This window comes from Micromesistius poutassou (genome assembly GCF_964030765.1).
Source record: "Micromesistius poutassou genome assembly, chromosome: 7".
NCBI lineage: Eukaryota > Metazoa > Chordata > Actinopteri > Gadiformes > Gadidae > Micromesistius > Micromesistius poutassou.
The window spans coordinates 11,091,492-11,113,883 of NC_140277.1; the positions used below are offsets into that span (position 1 = coordinate 11,091,492).

Consider the following 22,392-nt stretch of genomic DNA (forward strand, 5'->3'; position numbering starts at 1 on the left):
TCCAAAGCTTTTCAAATCTTATTTGGTGTTTTATTAGTCCTTAATGTGCAAAGTAAACAATGTACAAAGTAAATACGGTGCAAAGTCAAACCGGGTGAATTGTGAAAGTGAAAACAGAAATTATTTTGTTAGAGGACCAATCACAGACCTTGCCGTCTCCGTCCGTCTCCGTTGCCTCGACGGATAGCTAAAAAATATTGGATGCGCACGTAGAGCTACGGAGAGGGTCTCCGACAGGCTCTCCGTCGACGGAGAGGGCTCTCCGTAGCTACGTACAGCACTTTACGGAAAACTAAATCCACCTTTAGTGGAACACCCTAGCCACAGCTATGTTTCCCCCCCCCCGCTCTGAGCTCACCTCAGCTTGGTCCACTTGTAGGCTCCAGTGGCCAGGGTGAAGGCTCCTATCTCCAGCTGCTGCACGTGCATGGCCAGGATGCGGGCCGACGGCAGGGTGGGCCTCCTCCTCCGGGCCTGCTCTCCCCCCATCAGACACAGGTCATCGCTCTTCAGGAACACCTGCCCAGGTAAAAGACATGCATACAGTACACAAAAAGGTTGAAGTCTGGAGAAGGCTTTTCTGTAGGATCTGGGTCAGGGTTTGGGTTCATAAAGACGCTGTTGATCAGGGTTAGGTTGTTTTGCAGCTTCAGAGTGATGGGAGTTTTTGCTAGCTCTGTCTCTCATTGTGAAGGTAAGCATTCAGATCCATAAACACACACAAACTGCTGTGGCTCATGGCGGAAACACTGTTGAGGTGGGGTTTTAATGTGCTTTGTTGCACCCACACACACAAAGACACAAAGACACACACACACACACACAGGAAGACACAAAACAAGCACACACACACACACACACAGGCAAAGACAAACAAAAAACATGCACCATTTACAACCCACAACAAACAAACAAGACACACACACATACAGACACACACACACACACACACACACACACGCACACACAAAGATAAGATCCTTGGCAGCGCAAACACAAACAGGAAGTTCTCCATACACACCTGCACGGCTCGCAGCTCCTCCATGACCTCACACACCTTTGAGGACAGATGTTTCCACGCCTGGCAGCAGGGGGAGCAGGACACAGGCTTGGACTCATATTTATTTAACATTATCCACTCATTAATTGCAAGATTGTGTCAGATTATGTTTTTATTTGAATTGCATTATTATTTTTTCTTTCCTTCTCTCTCTACCACCTAATTGGAATACATCAACGCTAATGCGCCTTCTCATTTGGTGAAAGTAATTAAATATCATACAGGTCCCACCGCAGCAGCAAGATGATAACATTCAGCTAGAGGGCTCGATGAATAATTACTTATTATCACACTCTCCAAACGCGGAGAGTGCGTGTGGTTGATGGCTACATGTGCGTGTTTCAGTTTATTAGCCAGGATCTTACCGGTAATTGCCTGACAATCACATTCTCCAGGCCGGCGAGGACCTGCATGGCGGTGGCAAAGTTGCGTGACTCGTAGCAGTGTTTCCCGATCAGCAGGAACTTGGTCATCACGGCCGCCTGCGTCTGCACGCCACAGCAGCGGACACGGCGGTCAGGACACCAATAAGGAGCTCAAGGGTCGCAGAAGGGCCTGATAGCACCGGGGGTAGGAGGCTGGGGGAGCTCATTAGCTGGCCATCTCTTTATGGCCGTTTGGGTGTGAGGACGCTGGTCAACACAATGTCTTTCCACAATGTTTTTGTTTCAGTAAATACTTCAGCTCATGCTTCTCCAGCCACTTACTTTAAGATTAGCATCTCTTATTCTATTCACATGGATTGTTTATCCCTTATTGTTTCAAAGTGGAGCCGTCCACTTTTCAAGTCATACCCGTCAACATCTCAGTTTCCTATTCTGTAAATTGTTTAGATTGTATTTCACTCTGGCTGAATCAAGCAATTGCCAACAGTTGACAATTGACAGTTGTAAGACTGCTAGGGTAATGATTAGGGATGTGAATAACTCAAATTTTTCATGGCTGAATAATCAGTGGGTGGTATGAACGAATAATCGATTATTCGATGTGTGCCGACATTCACAAAGGCAGCCATGGATCATCTGCAAGAAATCACTTAATATCTTAAACACAAAAAAACTAACTTTAACAGTGATCAGTGTTTGTGTTGTAATAGTGCTACAGAATCAACATTAGTTTCGTCCGTTAATGTTTATTTGAATGGGAAAAAATGTTAACGGTCCAAATGTTAAAAATCGACTTTGATCCTCGGGAACGAATAATCGAATAATCGAATATTCTGACCCATCCCTAGTAATGATGCAAAATAGACAGATCACTTAGAAAGTGATCTGGCGGAGCCAGACGTCATAACACAGAAAGCGATTGAAATAACTCGGATATATTTGCCATTTTTACGGCCTAAAATAACCACATATATGAATGTATGTGTTTTATACCTCAAAGTGAATCAATAGAGCAACTGATATGTGATTGGGTAAGACATCAGTGGACAGTTGGTGAAACACTCTCACTCCTCTCTCTCTCTCTCTCTCTCTCTCATCTCTTACCTTGAAGGAATCACTGCTGACTATTTCAGCAGTGATCCAGTCAGTGACACTGTCGGCATAAGCCAGCAACCTCTGGAGGAAGCCGTCTGACGGTGAGGTCTCCTCACCCGCAAATAGACTACTGCCCTCTGCTGGTGTGACAAGGCGACACACGTTCCTTTAGGGTAGGGAAAACGTTGCAAAAATTACACACGGATATTATACACTACCCTGAGCATTTCAGATGAGCAAGTGAATTTTGAGATAATAGATTTATAATCTTGATGTTTTAATTTTATTCTATTTTGTCTTTGATTAGCATGTGGTATCAATTAAATGTCTCCTTATTATTGGTCAAGTTTCCAGCTACTACAATCGGCATTACAGCCAATTGATGCAAAGATAAGATTACATTAGACAGAATTATGAACCATTTTGTCATTACAAATGATGTGCTATGAATACAATATAGATAATTATTATCTATATTGAGGTTCTGCACAGCAATAGAGACTGATAATCTAAACCTAAATCAGCATATGCCAGAACATTAGCGATTCAAATGAGTGATGCACAGTTAATGAAATACTCAAAGGACTTTTAAGACAAAATGTACAGGAGATTGAACAACAACCTACATGTTTTAAAAAAAGTAAATATCCATTGGAAATGTCGATGGTTGGGCTCTGTGCTGTTCTTACTTGTTGGGACTCAAAGCTGAATCCCTGACCCCTTTTGCTCTGGAGTTAAGGAAGTGAACTGGATGACAGTCAAGGAAAACCTCCTGCACAAAATACAAATATGTGCTTTACTGTCACAGATGTGTTACCATGGAAGCCAGTAGCAACCAAATCAGATGATGCATAGACGCACGTCTCCCTCTGGTGGCCAATAGTGGGAATCGCAAGACAAGTGGAGTGTTTGACCGCAAAGGTTAGATGAAAACGTTCGCTAAGGCAGAACTGAATATATGTCCATATGTAGAACTGTGTCCTTTACTCATGAATAGCATGCATACACATACATTTAATTGAAAACAGATGAATCAATGTATGAATGGAGGCCATGGTGCAAATGTGCTCACACCCTCCTCTGACATAACATAACAACAGTATATCTATCACTCTTTCTCATTGTCAAATAAGCATATATAAAAATACATAGAAACAAAAATTGAATGGGTAAATACATGTGTGTGTGCATGTGTGTGTGTGTGTGTATGTGTGCACATATGTGCAGCAGTAGGATATATGCATGCACATCCACATACAAATAACTTTCAATAAATCAAAATAAATAGTTGAGTCTGCTTACAGTACATTTCTCCTCAGATGTTCATCCTCACCAACAGCAACATGTTTACAACGTCAACGTTTGGACTCCCGCCCAGACTTTGGCGACGAGCCTCACGTGACTGAAAGGTTGACCGCGGTACCTCCACCCGGACGGCACCCGTACCTGCTGCAGTAGGGTGAGCTGCTGGGCCGTGCTCTGGGCGCTGCAGGGGGTCAGGCTGAAGGGAAGCAGGCGATCCTGGGGGCGCGGGGAGCCAGAGGAGGGGTCGCCGAGCAGGGACCCGTGGCAGGGCATAGGCAAGGCGGCCGCGATGCAGAAGGTCTTCTCCGTGGGCTCCACCACCCTGGAGATCCTCCAGTGACAGTGCTGGAGGGGGGGGGGGGGACATACGCAGGGAGTACCGGGTCAAGGCCGACTCTATGCAGGAGCACACACTTCAAATGTGTAACGGCACCAACGATATAAACCGTATTTAAATAAATGTACACAGTACACAGACTGATGGCAGCAGGCATAAATGATTTTTTCAACCGGTGGCAGCTTGTATCTGTGCCCTGATGGCAGCAAGGAAAACTCAAAGTACAGGGGGTGGGTTGCGACAGCCATGATTGAGCTTTAAGAGTCACTTAATGAAGTATAGCAGTTAACTTTGTTGTTCAAGAATGTGTTGACTGAATATGTAGATGTAGACACATCCATATTTGAATGTTAATCCATTTAGAATGTTATGAAGGTTAGTTGCTGCTAGTTGGGAACAAAGATATGTTTAAGTTTCCACCAAGAAATAAAACTGACCCTTTTCTCTGCTTCCTCAAATGATGAGTGCATCGACAACGAGTCATTATCTTGGTCAAGGCTGATTGGACTATCACTTCCTTGGCTCCGCCTCTTCCTTGGGGGGCTGTGGAGGGTGGCCAATAGGGTCTCCCCTCTGCTGTCCACAGGAACCACCTTGTGGAGTCACAACAGTTAGGAGGGTGTGTGTGTGGAGGTGAAACATATTCCAAACAAATGTCCCCCAACTAGGCTTTGCATTAGAATTAATTAATTAATTTACAGTACATTCAAAGCTATTTCAAAAGCCCTTACTTCCTGATAGATAACAAGTTGAACAATCACCTCAGCGTTGAGGAAGTTCTCCAGTGTTGTCAGAATGCTGGAGCTTGGGGTCAGGTCCACCAGTTTGCAGTCTTTGAGCCAGGCCTCCAATAGGTCCAGAGTCCGATGGAGGACCTTCACGTTGTTTCCTGACATGTCTGGGCCTCTTCAGACACAGAGAAATACAGGAAATGAACCAAAACCAATAACTTAAAGCATGGATATTATTATTAGCTATATTAGCTGTTTGTTAGTTTGTCTGGCACCGGGAGAGAGTTTGGCCCCGTGGTGGTGGAGAGCGTAGGCTTACCCGTCTGAACTACTGCCCTGCCTCCGCGTTTGCAAACTTATTCGCTTCACAAGTTTCTAACTTCTACTCACCTGACCTTTTTTTGCAGTAGTTTAAATGTGAATAAGTGCACATGTAAATCTAGATTTTATTTGAAGTATTTATTGTATTGTCTGTGAAGTGTCCCTACCAAAGCTGAGACCAAACTTACGCCCTTTATCAGCCACATAAGGAACACAAAAGGAGATAGGGAATTGCGTGCTCTAATACATGGGTCAATTACACTGCAGTAACAGACACACCTGGCTTTTATCAGCAGTGATAAGCAGTGAAGCCATTTCCCCTTGATATTCAATGTACCGTATGCTACTCATGTATGTTGTTTCAAGGGGTCACATGTGTGTCACTGGTCAGCTCCATCAGTAAATAAGTGAAGGAGTGATTCATAGAAAAATGATAATGGTATATATATATATATATATATATACATACAATATTATGTAACCAAACAAATCCATATTTCAATAAATACAAGTTGCTGGCCTTTTGCCCAGGCAGTAGCATCGGAAGAGGTTGGCTCTAGTGGATTCATCAGTACCTCGCGGCGGTGATGAAGCGGTCCATGAGGAACCGGAGGAGCTGCTCGCTGGTGCAGAAGTAGCGGTAGGTGTAGAGGAGCTGCTGGATGTAGCCGTCCAGGGCCGCGTCTCTGCAAGCATCAAGCCAGTCAGACGGAACCCAAGTAAACCCCATTTCACTTTTCATCCACTACTGTAAAGAAACGACGCTAGACACCGCGGTCTGTAAAGCTGGAGCTGGAGCAGGTTAGGGGTCAAAGGACTTGGTGAAAAGGAATGTTTTGAGGTGCTTCTGGTGCGGGGGATGGCCAGCAGGTCCTTGTCATAGGACCGCAGGGAGCGTGACGGAGGGTAGGGGTGGAGGAGATCTGTGAGGTATTGGGGTGAGAGTCCATGGAGAGATTTGTAGGTGAGTAGGCGGATTTCGCAGGTGATGCGTGACTTGACTGGTATAACAACCAGCTATAGATAGCTGGTTATAGATGAGAAACTGATAAAATGACTCTTATCATTACTTCTATTAATAGACTATTACTCATAATAATATTTATATGACAGTTTGTGACACTCTGGTGTTGGACCAGAATGTTCATTCATAATATGTCATCTATATGGGGGATAATGGCGGTCAGTACCGAGCATAGAGGTGAGCCATGAGCCCCTTAGGGGAGCCGGCCTGCAGAGTGCTCCTGCCCCGGCCGGTCTGAGGCCCAAAGCTGAGGACGGCGGGGTCGCCGGGGTCAGGCCGCTCCAAGGCGCCGAGGTGGTGGTCAGCCAGCGCCGGAAGCAGAGTCACCTCCAGACCCCACTGGTCCACATGCAGGACCTGCAGGAGGAAGGACAACAACATGGCGGTGAGGATGGTGAGAATGATGATGATGGTGATGACGATGATGATGATGATGATGATGACGATGGTTGTGATGATGATAGTGATGATGGTGATGATGATGTTGATGATGATGATGATGGTGACGATGGTGGTGATGAAGATGATGATGATAATGATGATGATGGGATTGTAATTATTACTTTGATAACAACAAGTTGTCATGCCATGGAAAATAGAAAAGGAAAAATGCTAACAGGAAGAAGCTCATGGTATTTGGAGTAAGTACCTCTAGATATTTTTTGACAGAATATAGGAACTCCACTTTGGATCTCAGTTCCTCAAGCTGGGTGCTCACTTTGCCCAGCATCAGTTTGGTCTCCGAACCTTTAACAAGTGAGAACATATCAGTCTTTCTGTCTCTCCAGACATACATCTGTTGTTTGCAGTGCACGTACCTTGGAACTACCTTAAAAACTAACAGTGAAATAGTGTGTACCTTTTTTTTTCCGGTCTTGTTGCAGGAGCTTCTGGTAAAAATTCCTGGTTTTCTTCAGATTTCTATTCTCAATGACCAACTGCTGCTGCAGCTCCTGTATAGAGTACCACCATCACAGGACAGGTCATACTGGCCTTAATACCAGCTCCTGTATAGAGTACCACCACCACAGGACAGGTCATACTGGCCTTAATACCAGCTCCTGTATAGAGTACCACCACCACAGGACAGGTCATACTGGCCTTAATACCAGCTCCTGTATAGAGTACCACCACCACAGGACAGGTCATACTGGCCTTAATACCAGCTCCTGTATAGAGTACCACCACCACAGGACAGGTCATACTGGCATTCAGACCAACTGTAGCCACAGCCTGGAACAAGCTAACTGCCCCTGCTATTCCTGTTTCACTAGGGCCTGATAAAACAATACGGTTCACCGGATACAGAGGCATTGTGCTCAGGGTTGTTTTCCCACTGGCCGCTGGATAAGTGGTGGGAAAAGAGCCCATCACAGCTTTTAGCAGTGTGCTTCAAAGCGCCGAGGCACAGGAAGAGTTCATTAGTATTCTTTTGCGAATGGTAATAACCTCTCCTGCCGAGGGGTAAGTTCAACATATTAATATTCAGGAAAATAATGCAGCAATTACCCCGCAAAGTAAAGTAAGCCTCCCCTCCATCTTCCTATCTAACCCATTAGTGTGATAGTTGACCTACTTAAAAGCGATACATATAATGTATATGTCGGTTAATTGTAGGTATAAATGGCAGGCAAAGGGCAGAGCAGAGGATTAGCATTCAAATGAACAGACATTGGTCTGACATTGACCAACTGGCAATTTCAACCAGTGGTTTCAGATGACTTTATATTCACATTGTGCATTTATGAACACGTGGACATTTTGAATATCTTTACAATGACAGAAGCCAACATGTCATATGTAAGTTCCTAATGTCAATTCTAGTCATAACCTCCAACATCCATGAGTCAAATTTGATATTCAAATGTGACCTATTTGAAAATCAAAAGTAAAAAATGAAATTACTTTCTACATCCAACACTTTTTTGCAACCTGGTCAATGCTGAGAATGCTGAGAATACATTTTTAGCCGAGAATGAAATTGATGGGATTTTACAGGCTGACATTTAATGCACATTAAAGCCCAGCTAAAGCCACTCCACCCAACCTCACAGCAGAGCGATAAGGTCAGTGCTGACTTATCCTCCACCCTCCCCCCCCCTCTCTCTCCCTCCTGCTCTCCCCCGTGTGCAGAGTCACCCACCTGCGCTTTCACATCCAGACACGCCGACCCAGAGTGCTGTCCCAGGCCCTGGGCGTAGCGCACCACCTCCCTGCCGAAGTACTCCTCCCCGTAGTACGCCAGCGTCCAGGACCGGTCGGCCCCGGGGCCGTGGTCGGGGCCCGGCCCCCCGTCCCAGCCTCCCGGGCCGCCCGGAGACACGCGACGCTCGGCGGAGGAGCCCAGATAGCCGCTGTCGTCCTCCATGTCGTCTGGGCAGCCGGGACTGCTGCTCCGCTCCTCGCCGCTTCCCCCCTCGCCGCCGCCGCCGCCGCTGCCCTCGCCGCCCCCGCCGCCCCCTCGCCGCCCCGAGGGAGAGTGGTCTTCAGAGGCAGGGCTTTCATGGCCGCCCCCCGCCGAACGCTCCCCTCCCTGGGTGACCTCCATCTCCATGGGCAGCTCGTCGCCGACGCCCACTACTGGACCGGGGGAGGGGGGAGAGAGGGGAGAGAGGAGAGTGGGGAGAGAGGGGAGAGAGGGGAGAGAGGGGAGGATGGGGAGAGAGGGGAGAGAGGGGAGAGAGGGGAGAGGGGAGAGGGGAGAGGATGGGGAGAGAGGGGAGGATGGGGAGAGAGGGGAGAGAGGAGAGAGGGGAGGATGGGGAGAGAGGGGAGGATGGGGAGAGAGGGGAGGATGGGGAGAGAGGGGAGAGAGGAGAGGGGAGGATGGGGAGAGAGGGGAGGATGGGGAGAGAGAGGAGAGAGGGGAGAGGGGGAGAGAGGGGAGAGAGGAGAGAGGGGAGAGAGGGGAGAGAGGAGAGGATGGTGAGAGAGGGGAGAGAGGAGAGGATGGTGAGAGAGGGGGGAGAGAGGAGAGAGGGGAGAGGGGGGAGAGAGGAGAGAAGGGAGAGAGGAGAGAGAGGAGAGAGGGGAGAGAGGAGAGGATGGTGAGAGAGGGGAGGGGGGGAGAGAGGGGAGAGAGGAGAGAGGGGAGAGAGGGGAGAGAGGAGAGAGGGGAGAGAGGAGAGGATGGTGAGAGAGGGGAGAGAGGGAGAGAGGGGAGGATGGGGAGAGAGGGGAGAGAGGGGAGGATGGGTAGGAGGGGAGGGGAGAAAAAAATAACGATATAGAGAAAATGAAAATGTTCTGAAGGAGGAAGGTATGCTGCCTTGATGGTGAAGGACAAACAAATTGGGGAAAATAAGTCCTTAAGAACGTACTGACTGTTTGAAAATGTGATAAAAGAAGGAAACTTATTACATTCTACATTCCATCCTTTTTTGCACCCTGGTGAAGTCTAAGAATGCTGAAAATACATTTTTAGCTGAGAATGAAATTGATGGGGATACTGTTTGAAAAACACCCTGCTGCTTTGTAAATACAACAGCTCTAACAGCAATCTTCTCCAGAGGAGCAACAAGTCATTTTTCTGAAAATGTGGTTAACCTTCCAGGATTGTGTTCATATTTTTCAATATCAAAGAAATCATATGAGCAAAAGATTTTTTCCAGATGAATAGCATAGTGGCATTTTTCATTTGTATTTACTTATAATTATTTAGTTGACTGTGTATGCTTGTTTTTGAACTATTTTGTTCATTTTTTCGAGATTGTCCCTGACGTGGGCCATTCCGAGTTTCCATGAAGACTCTCCGAGGACCGAGAGGAATCTTTCGAAGCGATCCCTCCCAGCATGCCTTGGACTGCTCTGAATGTGCTACAGATCTTTACAACCCCGTCCAGCTGCCAGTCATCCTGCTCAGATTAACTGGAATAGACCAGCGAGCAGCGGCCATGTGTCAAAACACCACAGTCAACAAACAATAAACCAGAATATCACAAACACATTTACATTACTTACAACAAAGTTTGCATTATTCCCTAACCTTGACATGTATTGTCCGGAAGTTCTTCTGACGTTTCTTCGAGGTCCTGATACATTGGTCCGGTGACCTGAGGACTGGACGCGGTGGTCCTGGTTCCTCTGGACGGGTCCTGGGCGGCGGGACCGCTGAAGTGAAGGTTCCCGTTCAGATCCAAAAAGTGGTGCAGGTAGGACTCTCTCGCCCCCCTCGTCTGGACGGCAGGTCTGACGGGCGAGATAGAGGCCGGTGGTGGAGTCCCATTAGAGCCCCTACATGGAGAGAGAGAGAGTGATAGAGGGAGAGGGAGAAACACATTCAATCACGTGTTAATGTGTGTTAACACACTCACACACGCACACGCACACACATCCACACAAACACACACACACACACACACACAGAGGAAACAACACAAAAAAACTCAGAACCATAAAAACGCCCAATAACAAGACAGTTAGTACAAACGGCATATAAAAGACTGTTTTATAAAACAGTCCAGAACACTTTCTGCACAGGCAGTAGCACCCAAAACCAGGGAGACAGGCGTCGAAAACGTGAAAGATCTTCAGAGCGGAGCACAAATCTTCAGAACAGCCTGTTGCTTTGGCAGAGAAGACAGAAGTGTTGAGTCATGCCGTGTTAGGGGCAGACATCCAGGCAGGCATGAGTACTAAACAAACACTTCAAGCCATCCTTAGACTCTCCGTCTGCCCGTCCATCAGGACCTCTCTCTGGGAGAAACTGTCATGTTTCAAGAGCAAGCAGCGCAGGACAAGGACACGGAGCAGAAGAAAAAGCAAACCGGCCATGATAGAAGTGTCTTGTTCGTCCCGGTGGATGGATGAAGATGTCTCGACGGCGGGTCCCAAAGCGTCAAAAAGCGGGTTTCAAAAGCGTATGTTCCCGTATCCTGCTGTTTGTGGTTCTCTTGTCTTATGTGGCCCTCCCCCCACCCCTCTCTATGTCTCTCTCTCTCTGTGCTGCACTTATGTGTCCCTTCATACATACGTAAGCCTTCATCTCGTGATAATGTTGGAGGGGCCTCACATGTGCCCTTTTGCACCTCTCCTCAAACCCTTTCACGCTACAGAATGCTGTAACCATGGGAACCGCTTCTGCTTTAGTTGGTATTGAAGTGCGTTGCACGTGAAGGCTGATTTGAACAGTGCACACATGGCGCGCACGTGTGTGTGTGTGTGTGTGTGCATTTGAAGTAGTGGGAGGAGCAAGGAGAAGCTACACTTCCCTTATGTAAATTAAGACAATCAGACATTTGAGCTTTTTTTTTGAGGTCTCCCCAAATGGAGTATTGACTCTGCGACTACCATTCATACCATGGACACATTGTGTGTGTGTGTGTGTGTGGGTGGTTGGTGTGTGTGTGTGTGTGTGTGTGTGTGTGTGTGTGTGTGTGTGTGTGTGTGTGTGTGTGTGTGTGTGTGTGTGTGAGATGCATTTTGTATGTTCATCTCTCTTTAAATGATCTTCTAATGTAGGGTTACATACATAATGTATTATTACATACCTTATACATTACATAAATAATACACATACTGATAGTTACAATTGTATACAAAATAAACCCAACACTAATGGATAAGCCTGTAATTAAAATTAAATACAAGATACTAACCGGCCCATCATGGTCAGTGTATTTCTTTTGAGAGAAACAGACAGAAGGAGTACTCACAGTTTAGCTGGGCTGGAGCTCACCAAGCAGTGTAAAACCCCTAGCAAGTCTTCTTCCCAGTAGAGATCGCTGAGCCTTTCTCTGACCAGGGTGGCAAAGGATTGGTACTGCAGGTCCTTCAAGGAGAAGATGTACTCCCCTCCAAGGTAGGAACAGAAACAAACAAATATTAGATCCACTAAATCAGCAAGTAAGGCAGTGCGATGAAGCCACATTTTGGTAAATATAGGTATAGTAATAGTAATAGTAGTAGTAATAGTAATAGTAGTAATAGTAAGGTATAGTAATTCTGAATAAAAGCATGATCAACATGGTTTATCATACAGATAAATCTGGGTCAATTGGAAACAGATTTCAGATTTGATCAAATCCTAAAAACAATAGTCCATCTTTGTAGTGACACTAGAAACATATTATGAAAATGTAACCAAAAAGGGACATCATTGCCCTAAAGTTACCTATGCCCATGGCCAGCCCCTCTTGGCTGTTCTCATGGTCAGACTCTCCCTTCAGCAGGTCTATCACCTCTCGTAGGGCAGGGTGAAGGTAGCGGCCGAGCTCTGGTGGTTCTCCATCCACCTCCTGGGTGGACCAGGCCGGGAGACCCAAGGACCCAGATGGTACCCCCAGACACCCATCGCTATCCTGGCTTCTGGATCCAGTGGGCTCCCTTTGTCCATTACGAGGACCCAAATTCTGAAAGTCGGGGAGGCAGTTTTGTGGTTGTAGACTAACAGAACCAGTCAAACCATTGACTGACTGAGGTGTGGTGGCTTTGGAATAGATGGTTTGCTGTTCCCGGGTTGAGCCCAGAGACAACTGCGTGGATTGGGAGGCGTCTGACACTGGAGTCGGGTACCTGACGGGTACCAGCGTCAGGTTTCCGGTGGTGAGATCCTGACACAGCATGTAATTTTTAAAACGGTTGAGGTGAGCAGAAGCAGAGGCGACAGGAAGTGAGACTATGGTTCCGTGCTGGGACGTGTCGGAGTGAGCAGAGATAGGGTTTAAAAGTGGGTCTTGGCTGGAGGACTGTCCCCTGATTATCATCCTGGCTGTTCCATCAGCGTGTCCATCGGGCACAACAGCAACGTCGAGATGCGTCACAAAGGTCTGCGATGTAAGCGATGAGTTCTCACGGCGCGAGGTGAAAACAAAGCCTCCTTCCTGCTTTGGTTGAGGGACAACCCAACTAGCAAAGTCCACAGTTCTGTCCGGACCCAAAAAACATCAAATTACAAAGCAAACTTTGATTCTCACATATTTGTATGTACAGAATACAGTTCCACAGTTCCTTCTCAAAATAGTATTAATACCCTACCCGTCCATAGCAGCTCCAGGCTCTGAGGTCCCCGTCTCCTCTGAGTGTTCTTCCTGGGTCAGGATGATGGGGCTGAAGTGTGTGGCACTAGAAGTGAAGGCCTCTGGGAGTTGGAGTTGCAGCATGCTGGTTGGATAGCTGTGGGGAACAGGGCCATGTACAGGAGCCAGTCGGCTCTCAGTGGCCAGTGGCACAAAGCCTACGCACAGTTACAGCCATGCCAGTCACAACGTCCACCGTGTAGTCTCATGCATCATGCACCAGAAAACGAGTACTGTTTCATTCATGAACAACACTTAAATCATGCTTATGAGACACACATGTTTATGGTTTTCCCTTTTAAAGAACAAGGCGTGTGAACGTCTGTTTTGCGATTTGGCAACACAACCCCTAAGAAATGACGAAGAAGAAGCAGAAGAAGAGAATATGTCTAGAATGGATCATGTAAGGCATAGTTTCAGGGAGGTTAGATTTAAGCAGGCAAGGTACACAATACACTAATGCATGTGCAGCGCCTCCTCCCAGCACACTCCACCCTGTGTGACAGTAACTTAATAGCACTGCGAGGGGTTCTGCTGGCCAACTCAATGAGACAGCTCAGTGAGTTGTTTTAATGACTTTCAAGGGAAAACAATGTCAACGCTGTCCATCTGTCATTTGCTGGATGTACTATAATGGCGAGCAGGAGAGCGAAACACAAAACATTGTTGGTTTTGTGTCGTTTTAAAGTGAATGCGGGCAATCACAGGAGAGCAACCAAATGACTGTGGCCTTGTTCTTTAGGGAATCTCCTGATCGTTTGAACACTGAGTGTGTTCAAAGTCATTTGAAGGATTTGATGATGGCAAATGTCGGTGAGTGGAGGAGAGGGAGGGATCGTACCACTGGTGATGTGCGCTGGTGAGTGCTCAGGTGACGTGGGACTGGCCTCCGCTTTGATGGGACTCTCTGTGGCAGTTGACTCGAGGTGTTGCTGAACCAGAAAACAAGCACTCACATTCAGACACTTTGATAGTGTTTGTGGAGTAGTTAAATAAATAATATACATATAAAGGACCCAAGTCCAGAAGACCGCAATTAGTGTACAAAAAACTATTCTGAACTCTGACTCTTTTCCTGCTCTGCTAATTACATCATTTGTTAGAACACTAGCGCAATTTAGTGGAAAGGCTAAACACAAAAGATGCAAATAAAGGAGCTATTGAAATATAGAATTATAATAATAGTATTAATAATAATAATAATAAATCAAAAAAGGTAAAATATACATATTGTACTTAAAAGAAGAGAGATGAACCAGGGATGGATGAATATCAAATGAATGAATGATACTAAAGAAGTGTGGTAGTGTACCTGTTGAGTTGCGTCAATCAGCTTGGTCCAGACTGTTTCAGCAGTGGTCCCTTGGCGTGATAAGTAGTCACGACAGCTCTGGGAGAGGGTTACGAAACAGTTGAGTTACATAACGTCTGTATATTTATAGATAAATAAATGTATTTACATCCCTGAGTTTTTCTTCAACCACCCAATGACATGTTTATTTAATTGAGCCATTGTGAACGGGCTGCCAGAGCTGGGGTACGTTCAACACTCCAAGTGTTGCACATCTCCAAAATAGATCATAGGAAGCAGATATATGCAAATGTTTATGGATGCCTTACAATCTGAAATGGAGCACATAATGTGAGCACATAATGTCCCTGATTTCCTCCACTGGTTTATTCATAGTAATATATACAACTACTATATATCTATAATTTTAATACACTTACTCTACATGACTATATAAGTAAGGGATTTATCATATCTATCAACCCTCCACTTATCAACATATACGATACATATAAAGCAAATTAACGATGATCATGCAGCCTTTGTTTTAAAAACAATGAACGATTTCAAATGTGTGTTGTTAGATGTGTTGTTCCGTGTTGTCATATGCAAAACATGTGAATGAGCAGCATTTGTGTCTGCTGCTGGAGGACCGCGGTACCTTTTTAGCCATGACAATGGAGGGCCTCTCGATGGGGGTCCTCCTGGCCATCTCCAGCAGCAGTCTCTTCAGCTTGCGAGGCATCACCAGCTTCTGATTGGCCGACAGGCTGAACTTGGCCGTGGCCCACAGAATAGCCGCCACCCCATAGACACAGGCCTGAGCCGCCACGGAGAGATCAGGAGAACAGAGCATGATTACCAATGGCCTGGAACTGGGAAAGGCTGAACGCTGAAAGAAGAGACCTGTGTAGACCAGTAGAGACGACTTGCCTTCTCAGTCATGATCCCATGGTCTTGAAATTCAGGGGCGAGATAAAACGCATCACAGGAACCTAGAAAAAAGAAACACTTAATTATCAGTGAATGACTTACCATTATTCTTTTTTTTTAATTTTTATTAGGTTTGTAATGTTGCAGCCAGAAACGAGATTCAATGACAGTGTAGGTAATTTAACAGAGTGAAGCTTTGCTGATGAGATTGTGATGAGCCGACGGGATTGGGATAAGAAGTAAATGGACTGAATGGTTCATCAGACTGGATGCCAGTTGGCAGAGAGGTAGTATGGTCCACCAATAGATCATCCTTCATCGAAACGGCTGATGAATCATCAATTTGGTTTGCCATGAAGACACAAATCAATAAATATTAAGGCAATGTGAGCTGTGGCAAAAGTCATGAAATGTTACGGAAAAAACACTTACCAATGTTTTTGGGCTTCAAGAACAGCACTTCTCCCTCACAGCCCACGTAAACTGTGTCCAGACATAAGTACGCTGATGAAGAGAGAAGTGCACATGGTTAATCAATACCCATATTCATTATTTAATCATGGGAAATGTTTTCATCATCTCTCTAATGAACCAATATCCAATGAAGAGGAAATATGCAAGACAAGGCAAATAATAATACAGGCTCATTGACCCTGCGCCTCCGTGCACAGCGAGGCAGCAGGGGAATAATAAAAACAGAGGCAACTACTTCATTTCAAATTAAAATACAGAAATCATCATAAATACAGAAATGCATATTTTCTCTCCAAAAACAAACACTAGTAATAGGGTTGCTTTGTTGGGTGATTTCACCTGGGAAGTCGATGTAGGTCTGGAGCGTGGCCAGGCAGGTGTAGCACAGAGCCCACAGCTCATTGACCCTGAGCCTGCGTCCACAGCGAGGCAGCAGCTCCCTCAGAGAGATCCACTGGCGGGGAAACACAACGAAACACAACGAAACACAAACAAAGGAAATACATGGTGAAAATCATGCAAAACAAATGAGTGCACCATAACATTTAATCTATTTCGTACTATGATTGTGAAAAGAGACACCTGACCATTAACCCATTGAATGTGACTCGCTTGAATAAACATCGTGCACCAATAAAATACCAGGACACTGAAATAAGACCTTTTGAATATCCGCAGAGTGCGCACTGTAAGCCTAACCTCAGGCTAGGAAAACAGAAATCTGCCCGACCTCATCTTGGCTTTCCTCGTTCAGACACAGCATGCTCTTGGTCATGTGGTTGTTAGGAGCGTAGAGAAGGCGCCCTAAGGATCCACCGTCGTCCTCGTCATCGTCAGGGCTGCGCTCCGCCCTGCGCCCCAGTGCGGGCTCCCCCTCGCCGCCGCCGCCGCCGCCGCCGCCGCCGCCGTTAGCCATCGCCGCGTCGCTACCACACGTGCACCCCCCCGCCCCCTTCTCGCCGTCCTCTGGCGGCGGCGCCCGCCTGTCCGCTGCCGGGTCCGCCGCGTACTCCCAGGACATGGGGTAGCACTCGCAGGACTGGCCCCGGTCCAGGGGCCTCTGGCGGCGGGCGGCGGCGGCGCCGCTCCAGGCCACGCCGCGCCCCGGCGGCTCCTCCTCCTCCTCGTCCGGCCCGATCTCCGTCAGGTCCGACACGGGCACGCTGATGTCCCCGCGGGCCGTCGGCGCCAGCGAGGACGGGGGGTTGTTGGAGTCCGGCACGGAGCAGGAGCGGTTCAGGACCCCCCTGCCGGAGCGCCCCTGCTGCTGCGGCGGGGCCCCGGACCACCGGGAGACGGGGCCGCCGGGGGTCTGGGAGCGGCGGTCCGGCTCCTCCGTCAGGCCGGCGCTGTCGTCCTCCATGTCGGCCGCCCAGAGGTACGGGTCCCAGGGGTCTTCGCATGCCCGCCACCGTCGCCATGACGACGGCGAACGGCTGTCGCCGTCCGCGACGCCGGCCGCTGCGTCGTTGACGCCGTCGCCCTCGGAGACGGGGCCCTGGAGCGGACATCTGGTCTCGGCGTGCTGCCACCGCTCCTCCCAGGAGCCGTCCTGGGCACCTGTAGGGGCTCACACGTGCACGCGCAAGCACACGCAACACAGGTACACACACACAACACACACACACACACAGACACAGATACACACACACACAACACACATACACACACACACACACACACACACACACACAGACACACACACAAACACAACACACACACACACAGATACACACACAAACACAACACACACAGACACAGACACACACAAACACAACACACACAGACACAGACACACAGACACACACACACGCACACAGACAAACACAGTCATGATGGCAACTACAACTCCCCAGCAGCGGTCACCATGGTAACGTGGGGTGTATGTTCCTGGTGTGTATGGGCTGACCGTGGAAGTTGGACACGGATTCTAAGGAGAGGACCCGGCGTCCCACAGAGGACAGCTTGCGACACACAGCGGAGGAGGAGGTGGGAGCCAGCTTCTGCTCCGCCTGGGCCAGGATGTCCTGGAGGGGGACAATACAAACAGAGGCAACATCTTAATTTAGCTGATTATGGGAGAACTCAAATAACAAAACACTGGTTTTCCTGCTGAATGCTGCAAATTCAAAGTGTAAATGAGAAAATATGTCTCACTAGTTGTATTCGCTAAGCACCCCCGGAAAAGACTGCCAGGCTATAAGAAACTATTTTGGAGGAGAATAAAACAATGCTTTGCATATGATCGTAAATTCTCTTGAGGCACAGTCTGCTGCCTACATTAAGAGGATTAACCACAGCCTTTAAATCAACCTTCTTTGTTGTCAGTCCAGAAAGCCCCTCTTAAAACCAAGGGACCATTGTTGGACCAAGACCATGTTTACAGTATGCCATTGTGCAGACAGACACATGTTGTTTTATGTTCATTCACATACTATTTGCTCCAAACTGTCTTGAAAACAACATGAAAAAATACAACTGCCTGCAAGAGCCCTCTTAGTTGCCCTGACATCTTATTTCCACTTGGTGGTGCTAGAGATCAACAGCTACGAGCAGCACAGCATCAAAAACCAACTAAGGCATCAGACAATAGTAGTAGCTCAGCACTTGTCTGGTGGCAACTGGTGTGTTGCTGATTTGATCTGTAGCCCCTCCTGTCAGGAGTGCCCTCGAGCCAACACCAAACTCCTAACTTCTTAGCTTTTAGGTGAGGTGAATACTGAAAGACATTCACCGATGCTCAGTCCCTTATATACCGGAGCCCCATTTGTGCACACCGCCTTGTTTTAAGGACGAATGTTACCTGGGTGGAACTACCAAGAGTGTACCTGTGGGCGTGGCCGGTCGTCAGGCAGCTCCGCCTGCATCAGCTCCAACATTCTGAGGGCCTCCTCCCCCAGCTCCACCTGCAGCTCCGGCTCGATGACAAAGTCCAGCGCGGCAGAGAGCGTGGAGCCCAGCGAGAACACGTGACCCTGTAAGGGAAGAGAGGGGCTCCGGTCAAATAGTCAAAAACATTACGTCCGATGTCCTTTCCAGACCACTTTTCCTTCCCCTCGACGGAGAACGTCACGAGGTCAAGGAAAGAATACATAAGACTTTAGGAAAAGTCAAGTCAATCTGACCGCCCTTACACTAGGCTATGTCATTACGCAATGATGGATGTTATGGACGTGGGTCTGCCATGTTGAACAATGTACCGAAGATGGACCACTACAGGAGAATGGTGCGTCGCTTTAAGTGTGTCTGCTGCTAGAAATTGCCATTATGTCGTTTCCTTTGGTAGAGGCTGGTCCAGTGGACCCTATGCTAAAGGAGGTAAGAAAGGAATCATTGAGGAACCTTTCTTTAGCATTTAGACAAACAGCTCTTGTCAAGGTTGCCACTTTGATACTTCGGGGGTCATTTCAGTCACTTAGGGAGACTAAAAAGACAAAAAAGACTATTCGACCGCAGCCAGGGTGACATAGAAATATATTCAAACAGAGAGACAGTACAACCATTCATGCTCAAGAATGAGGCATTCCGAAAGAAACATCACTGTAACTTTCTCAAGATGAAAAACCTTCTGCTAAATGAATTGTCATAGTAATAATAAAACATCACAACCCCAAGGAAACTCTAAGCATTCACAACAGTGTTTGAGCGGGCATCATCTGTATTCCTTAATAGATATAAATGGCAGTCTGCCGCGGTTTTAAAATAACAGCTCAATTGATCACACCAGCGGAGGTGGAGGAACACAGCGTTCCAGGCACTAGCCTCTCATTCCAACTCCATTCAGCCTGTTTTCACTTTACAGCTCATCTCGGTCTGATGGCGCTCGTAAGAGTTTAATGATTCAAATTAAAAGGGAATTATGCAAAAACAATTTCCACAAACATTTCCGTTATCACCGCATCTTTTCGCCTAATCTTGATCTATTTTCCACATTTTCTTTTTCACCCCCCCCCCCCCCCAGGACCCAAATGAGGCAATTGTACTTTCATTGTATTTCATAGACATTTAGTTAGCTAAGCCCCAATGATTTTAGTTTAAGCGCTAATTTGCGAGGCTATGCGGCAGTCAATAAAGCTTTTATCTGGCTCTGGCTAGCAGATATAACAGCCGTCCCGACATCCGTCAGCACGCACGGCGCTCCTATCCCGCAGGCTCATCACACGAATCACGGCGCTGCTCTGCGTCCCGGTGGAGCCCCTAATCCACTGGCTAATCTTGATTTCACCAGCTTCCAAGAGGCGCCGGCCGCGGGCGCCGCAGGCGCTTGAAACGCTGTCTTATCATTCCGGCCACGTGAACGCGAGAGAAACAAAACAATAGTGTGAGGATTTGAAAAAGAAAAGGCGGTTGAAAAAAACGAAACCCCTCGTCAGATAGACATCGTCTCTGCTTTGGTGCTGTAATTGTCCCGTTGTGGACGTTGATGACAGGGCTTCTTGTTTAGTGTGGGTTTGTGGACCTCGTGTGTATATTCATGTAGAACATTTCGGCCTTGAGGTGGATTTTGGTCCAGAGGTCCCATGGCCAAAACCACTATACTGCTGGTATGGGATACCGATATAGCTAGGTAAACAACCGGTGGAAGCTAGCCTTCAGCTGCTGTGATGTCCTAGGTTTTGAGGCTGCTGCTTTATCCCACTTGAATAACCAGCTGTATATAAAGAGCCATAACTAGAAGGAGTGTAAGGGGTGTGGTCATCGGTGCATTCATAGTTAAATCTAGCAGCATGTTCTCAATTTATACCGTAATAGCCTTGCTCCTTGCTAGTTAGGCAGGCGGACATTTGAATAGTAACACAGTTTCCATCCATCAGCAGCACACACACCTACGCTTACACACACACACACACACACACACACACACACACACACACACACACACACACACACACACACACACACACACACACACACACACACACACACACACACACACACACAAACACTAATTGCTATAATGGCTACATAGCCATTTGGAGCAATCGGTGCATGTATTTCAGACAGACTACTTCTCTCACCTATAATCAGCCTATAATTCAGTGGGAGATTTTAATAGCCGAGCATTTCCATCCGAAGATAATTGGTCATTACGGTGTCACTCACCTCAAACGTACTGCCCGTGTGGTCAAACTCTGGCGGTACAAATGAGCCTTCCACGTCATCTACAGAGAAAGAAAAAAATCAACTCGACACACCACACATGCAAAAAACGATGCAACCCTGCAGGTCAGTACTTGTACGGAATTAAATGACGTCGTACAAGTTAATGAACACAAACTGCATACATCACCTGCTCATGTCACAAACGCACATTTCTTTCCACTCCCTTATTCATGACCTGACTTCTTCCATGTCCCACAAACTCTACTTTGTACTCATTCTGTCTGAGGCTTGCCCACCACCCCCCCTCCCCCCCCCCCCCCCCCCGCCCTACCTGTGGATCGCACCACCCACCGCGTGGCACTGTGGAGCAGCGCTGCTCTCCCATCAGCCGGCTAGAGGTGAGGCACAAGGGCGCCGCATCACTCACTGATCAAAGGAGAAGAAAGCCGCAATAATGGACCCCCCCCATGACACAGGCAGGGCGTGCCGCTGCTCCGCGAGGCCTGCCCTGATAGGAGGCCGACCCGCTGCAAAGGTGCAACTCCCATACTAAGGAAAGACCAAAAAAACACAGACGCCAGCCAGCCACCCACCCCCAAGATATATCAGAACCCCACATACGCTTATAGACCCGTCTGCCCTGATAGGAGGCCAACCAGCTGCAAAGGTGCAACTCCAGCAAATCAAATGCAGGGTGGGGGGGGGGGGGGTAGTGACCTCACTGCTGCATTCTGCATGTTCCATGAAGCCACTGTTTCTATTGTGGTGATTTGGGGGCTGACACAACTGTACACAAACAAAATACACACACACACAGGCAGAAGATACAGTACTGAGCACATTGCAAATACATTGTGCATACTCATACTCCCAATATGGATATTGAGAATTGTTGCCACGTCCCAGTGGTGATGGTGTCATATAAATGAAAGAGGGCTAAAGTGATTCATTAGGAGGCCGAAGCCCTAAAGAAAGTGATGCAATAGGTGGCTGAGGCGAGGACATTAAGCAGTAAGCTATAGACCTGGGATTTATTTTATATCAAAGAGGGTCTCAAAGGACAATGTGATTATCAACTTGGGGGCTCCAGCTCTACAGGAAATGCTCACACAGCATCATCAAATGCTCCATTGAAACGCATTGGCAACAAGCCGTTGCTAGAAATTAATCTAAATTAGTTGACAAGAGATAGAATCTTGTCGATTAGACCTTCAGGGTGCATCTTGGGATTACTCTGTGAAAATTGTGGGTCTCTGGAAAAAAGCCGGCCCTAACCCTAACCCTAACCCTAACCCAAAACCTCAGACCCCCCCCCC

The 22,392-nt window shown here is 47.4% G+C and overlaps 1 protein-coding gene across 1 annotated transcript in view; it reads right to left on the reverse strand.

Annotated features, from left to right (window-relative positions):
- kndc1 (kinase non-catalytic C-lobe domain containing 1) overlaps window positions 1-22,392 on the reverse strand; it is a gene marked incomplete at both ends in the record, with an annotated part of 37,505 nt that overhangs the window by 1,631 nt on the left and 13,482 nt on the right. The window contains 27 exons of the mRNA XM_084470202.1: window positions 359-519; window positions 1,022-1,081; window positions 1,426-1,548; window positions 2,551-2,707; window positions 3,231-3,313; window positions 3,988-4,191; window positions 4,621-4,776; window positions 4,945-5,089; window positions 5,811-5,921; window positions 6,426-6,616; window positions 6,909-7,006; window positions 7,119-7,212; window positions 8,403-8,694; window positions 10,277-10,492; window positions 11,914-12,052; window positions 12,372-13,123; window positions 13,235-13,433; window positions 14,117-14,207; window positions 14,588-14,665; window positions 15,228-15,386; window positions 15,500-15,561; window positions 15,932-16,003; window positions 16,313-16,427; window positions 16,704-17,533; window positions 17,883-18,000; window positions 18,802-18,948; window positions 21,077-21,135. Of these exons, the coding sequence (XP_084326328.1) occupies window positions 359-519; window positions 1,022-1,081; window positions 1,426-1,548; window positions 2,551-2,707; window positions 3,231-3,313; window positions 3,988-4,191; window positions 4,621-4,776; window positions 4,945-5,089; window positions 5,811-5,921; window positions 6,426-6,616; window positions 6,909-7,006; window positions 7,119-7,212; window positions 8,403-8,694; window positions 10,277-10,492; window positions 11,914-12,052; window positions 12,372-13,123; window positions 13,235-13,433; window positions 14,117-14,207; window positions 14,588-14,665; window positions 15,228-15,386; window positions 15,500-15,561; window positions 15,932-16,003; window positions 16,313-16,427; window positions 16,704-17,533; window positions 17,883-18,000; window positions 18,802-18,948; window positions 21,077-21,135 (4,912 nt within the window). The remainder of the gene's footprint in view (window positions 1-358; window positions 520-1,021; window positions 1,082-1,425; window positions 1,549-2,550; window positions 2,708-3,230; window positions 3,314-3,987; window positions 4,192-4,620; window positions 4,777-4,944; window positions 5,090-5,810; window positions 5,922-6,425; window positions 6,617-6,908; window positions 7,007-7,118; window positions 7,213-8,402; window positions 8,695-10,276; window positions 10,493-11,913; window positions 12,053-12,371; window positions 13,124-13,234; window positions 13,434-14,116; window positions 14,208-14,587; window positions 14,666-15,227; window positions 15,387-15,499; window positions 15,562-15,931; window positions 16,004-16,312; window positions 16,428-16,703; window positions 17,534-17,882; window positions 18,001-18,801; window positions 18,949-21,076; window positions 21,136-22,392) is intronic.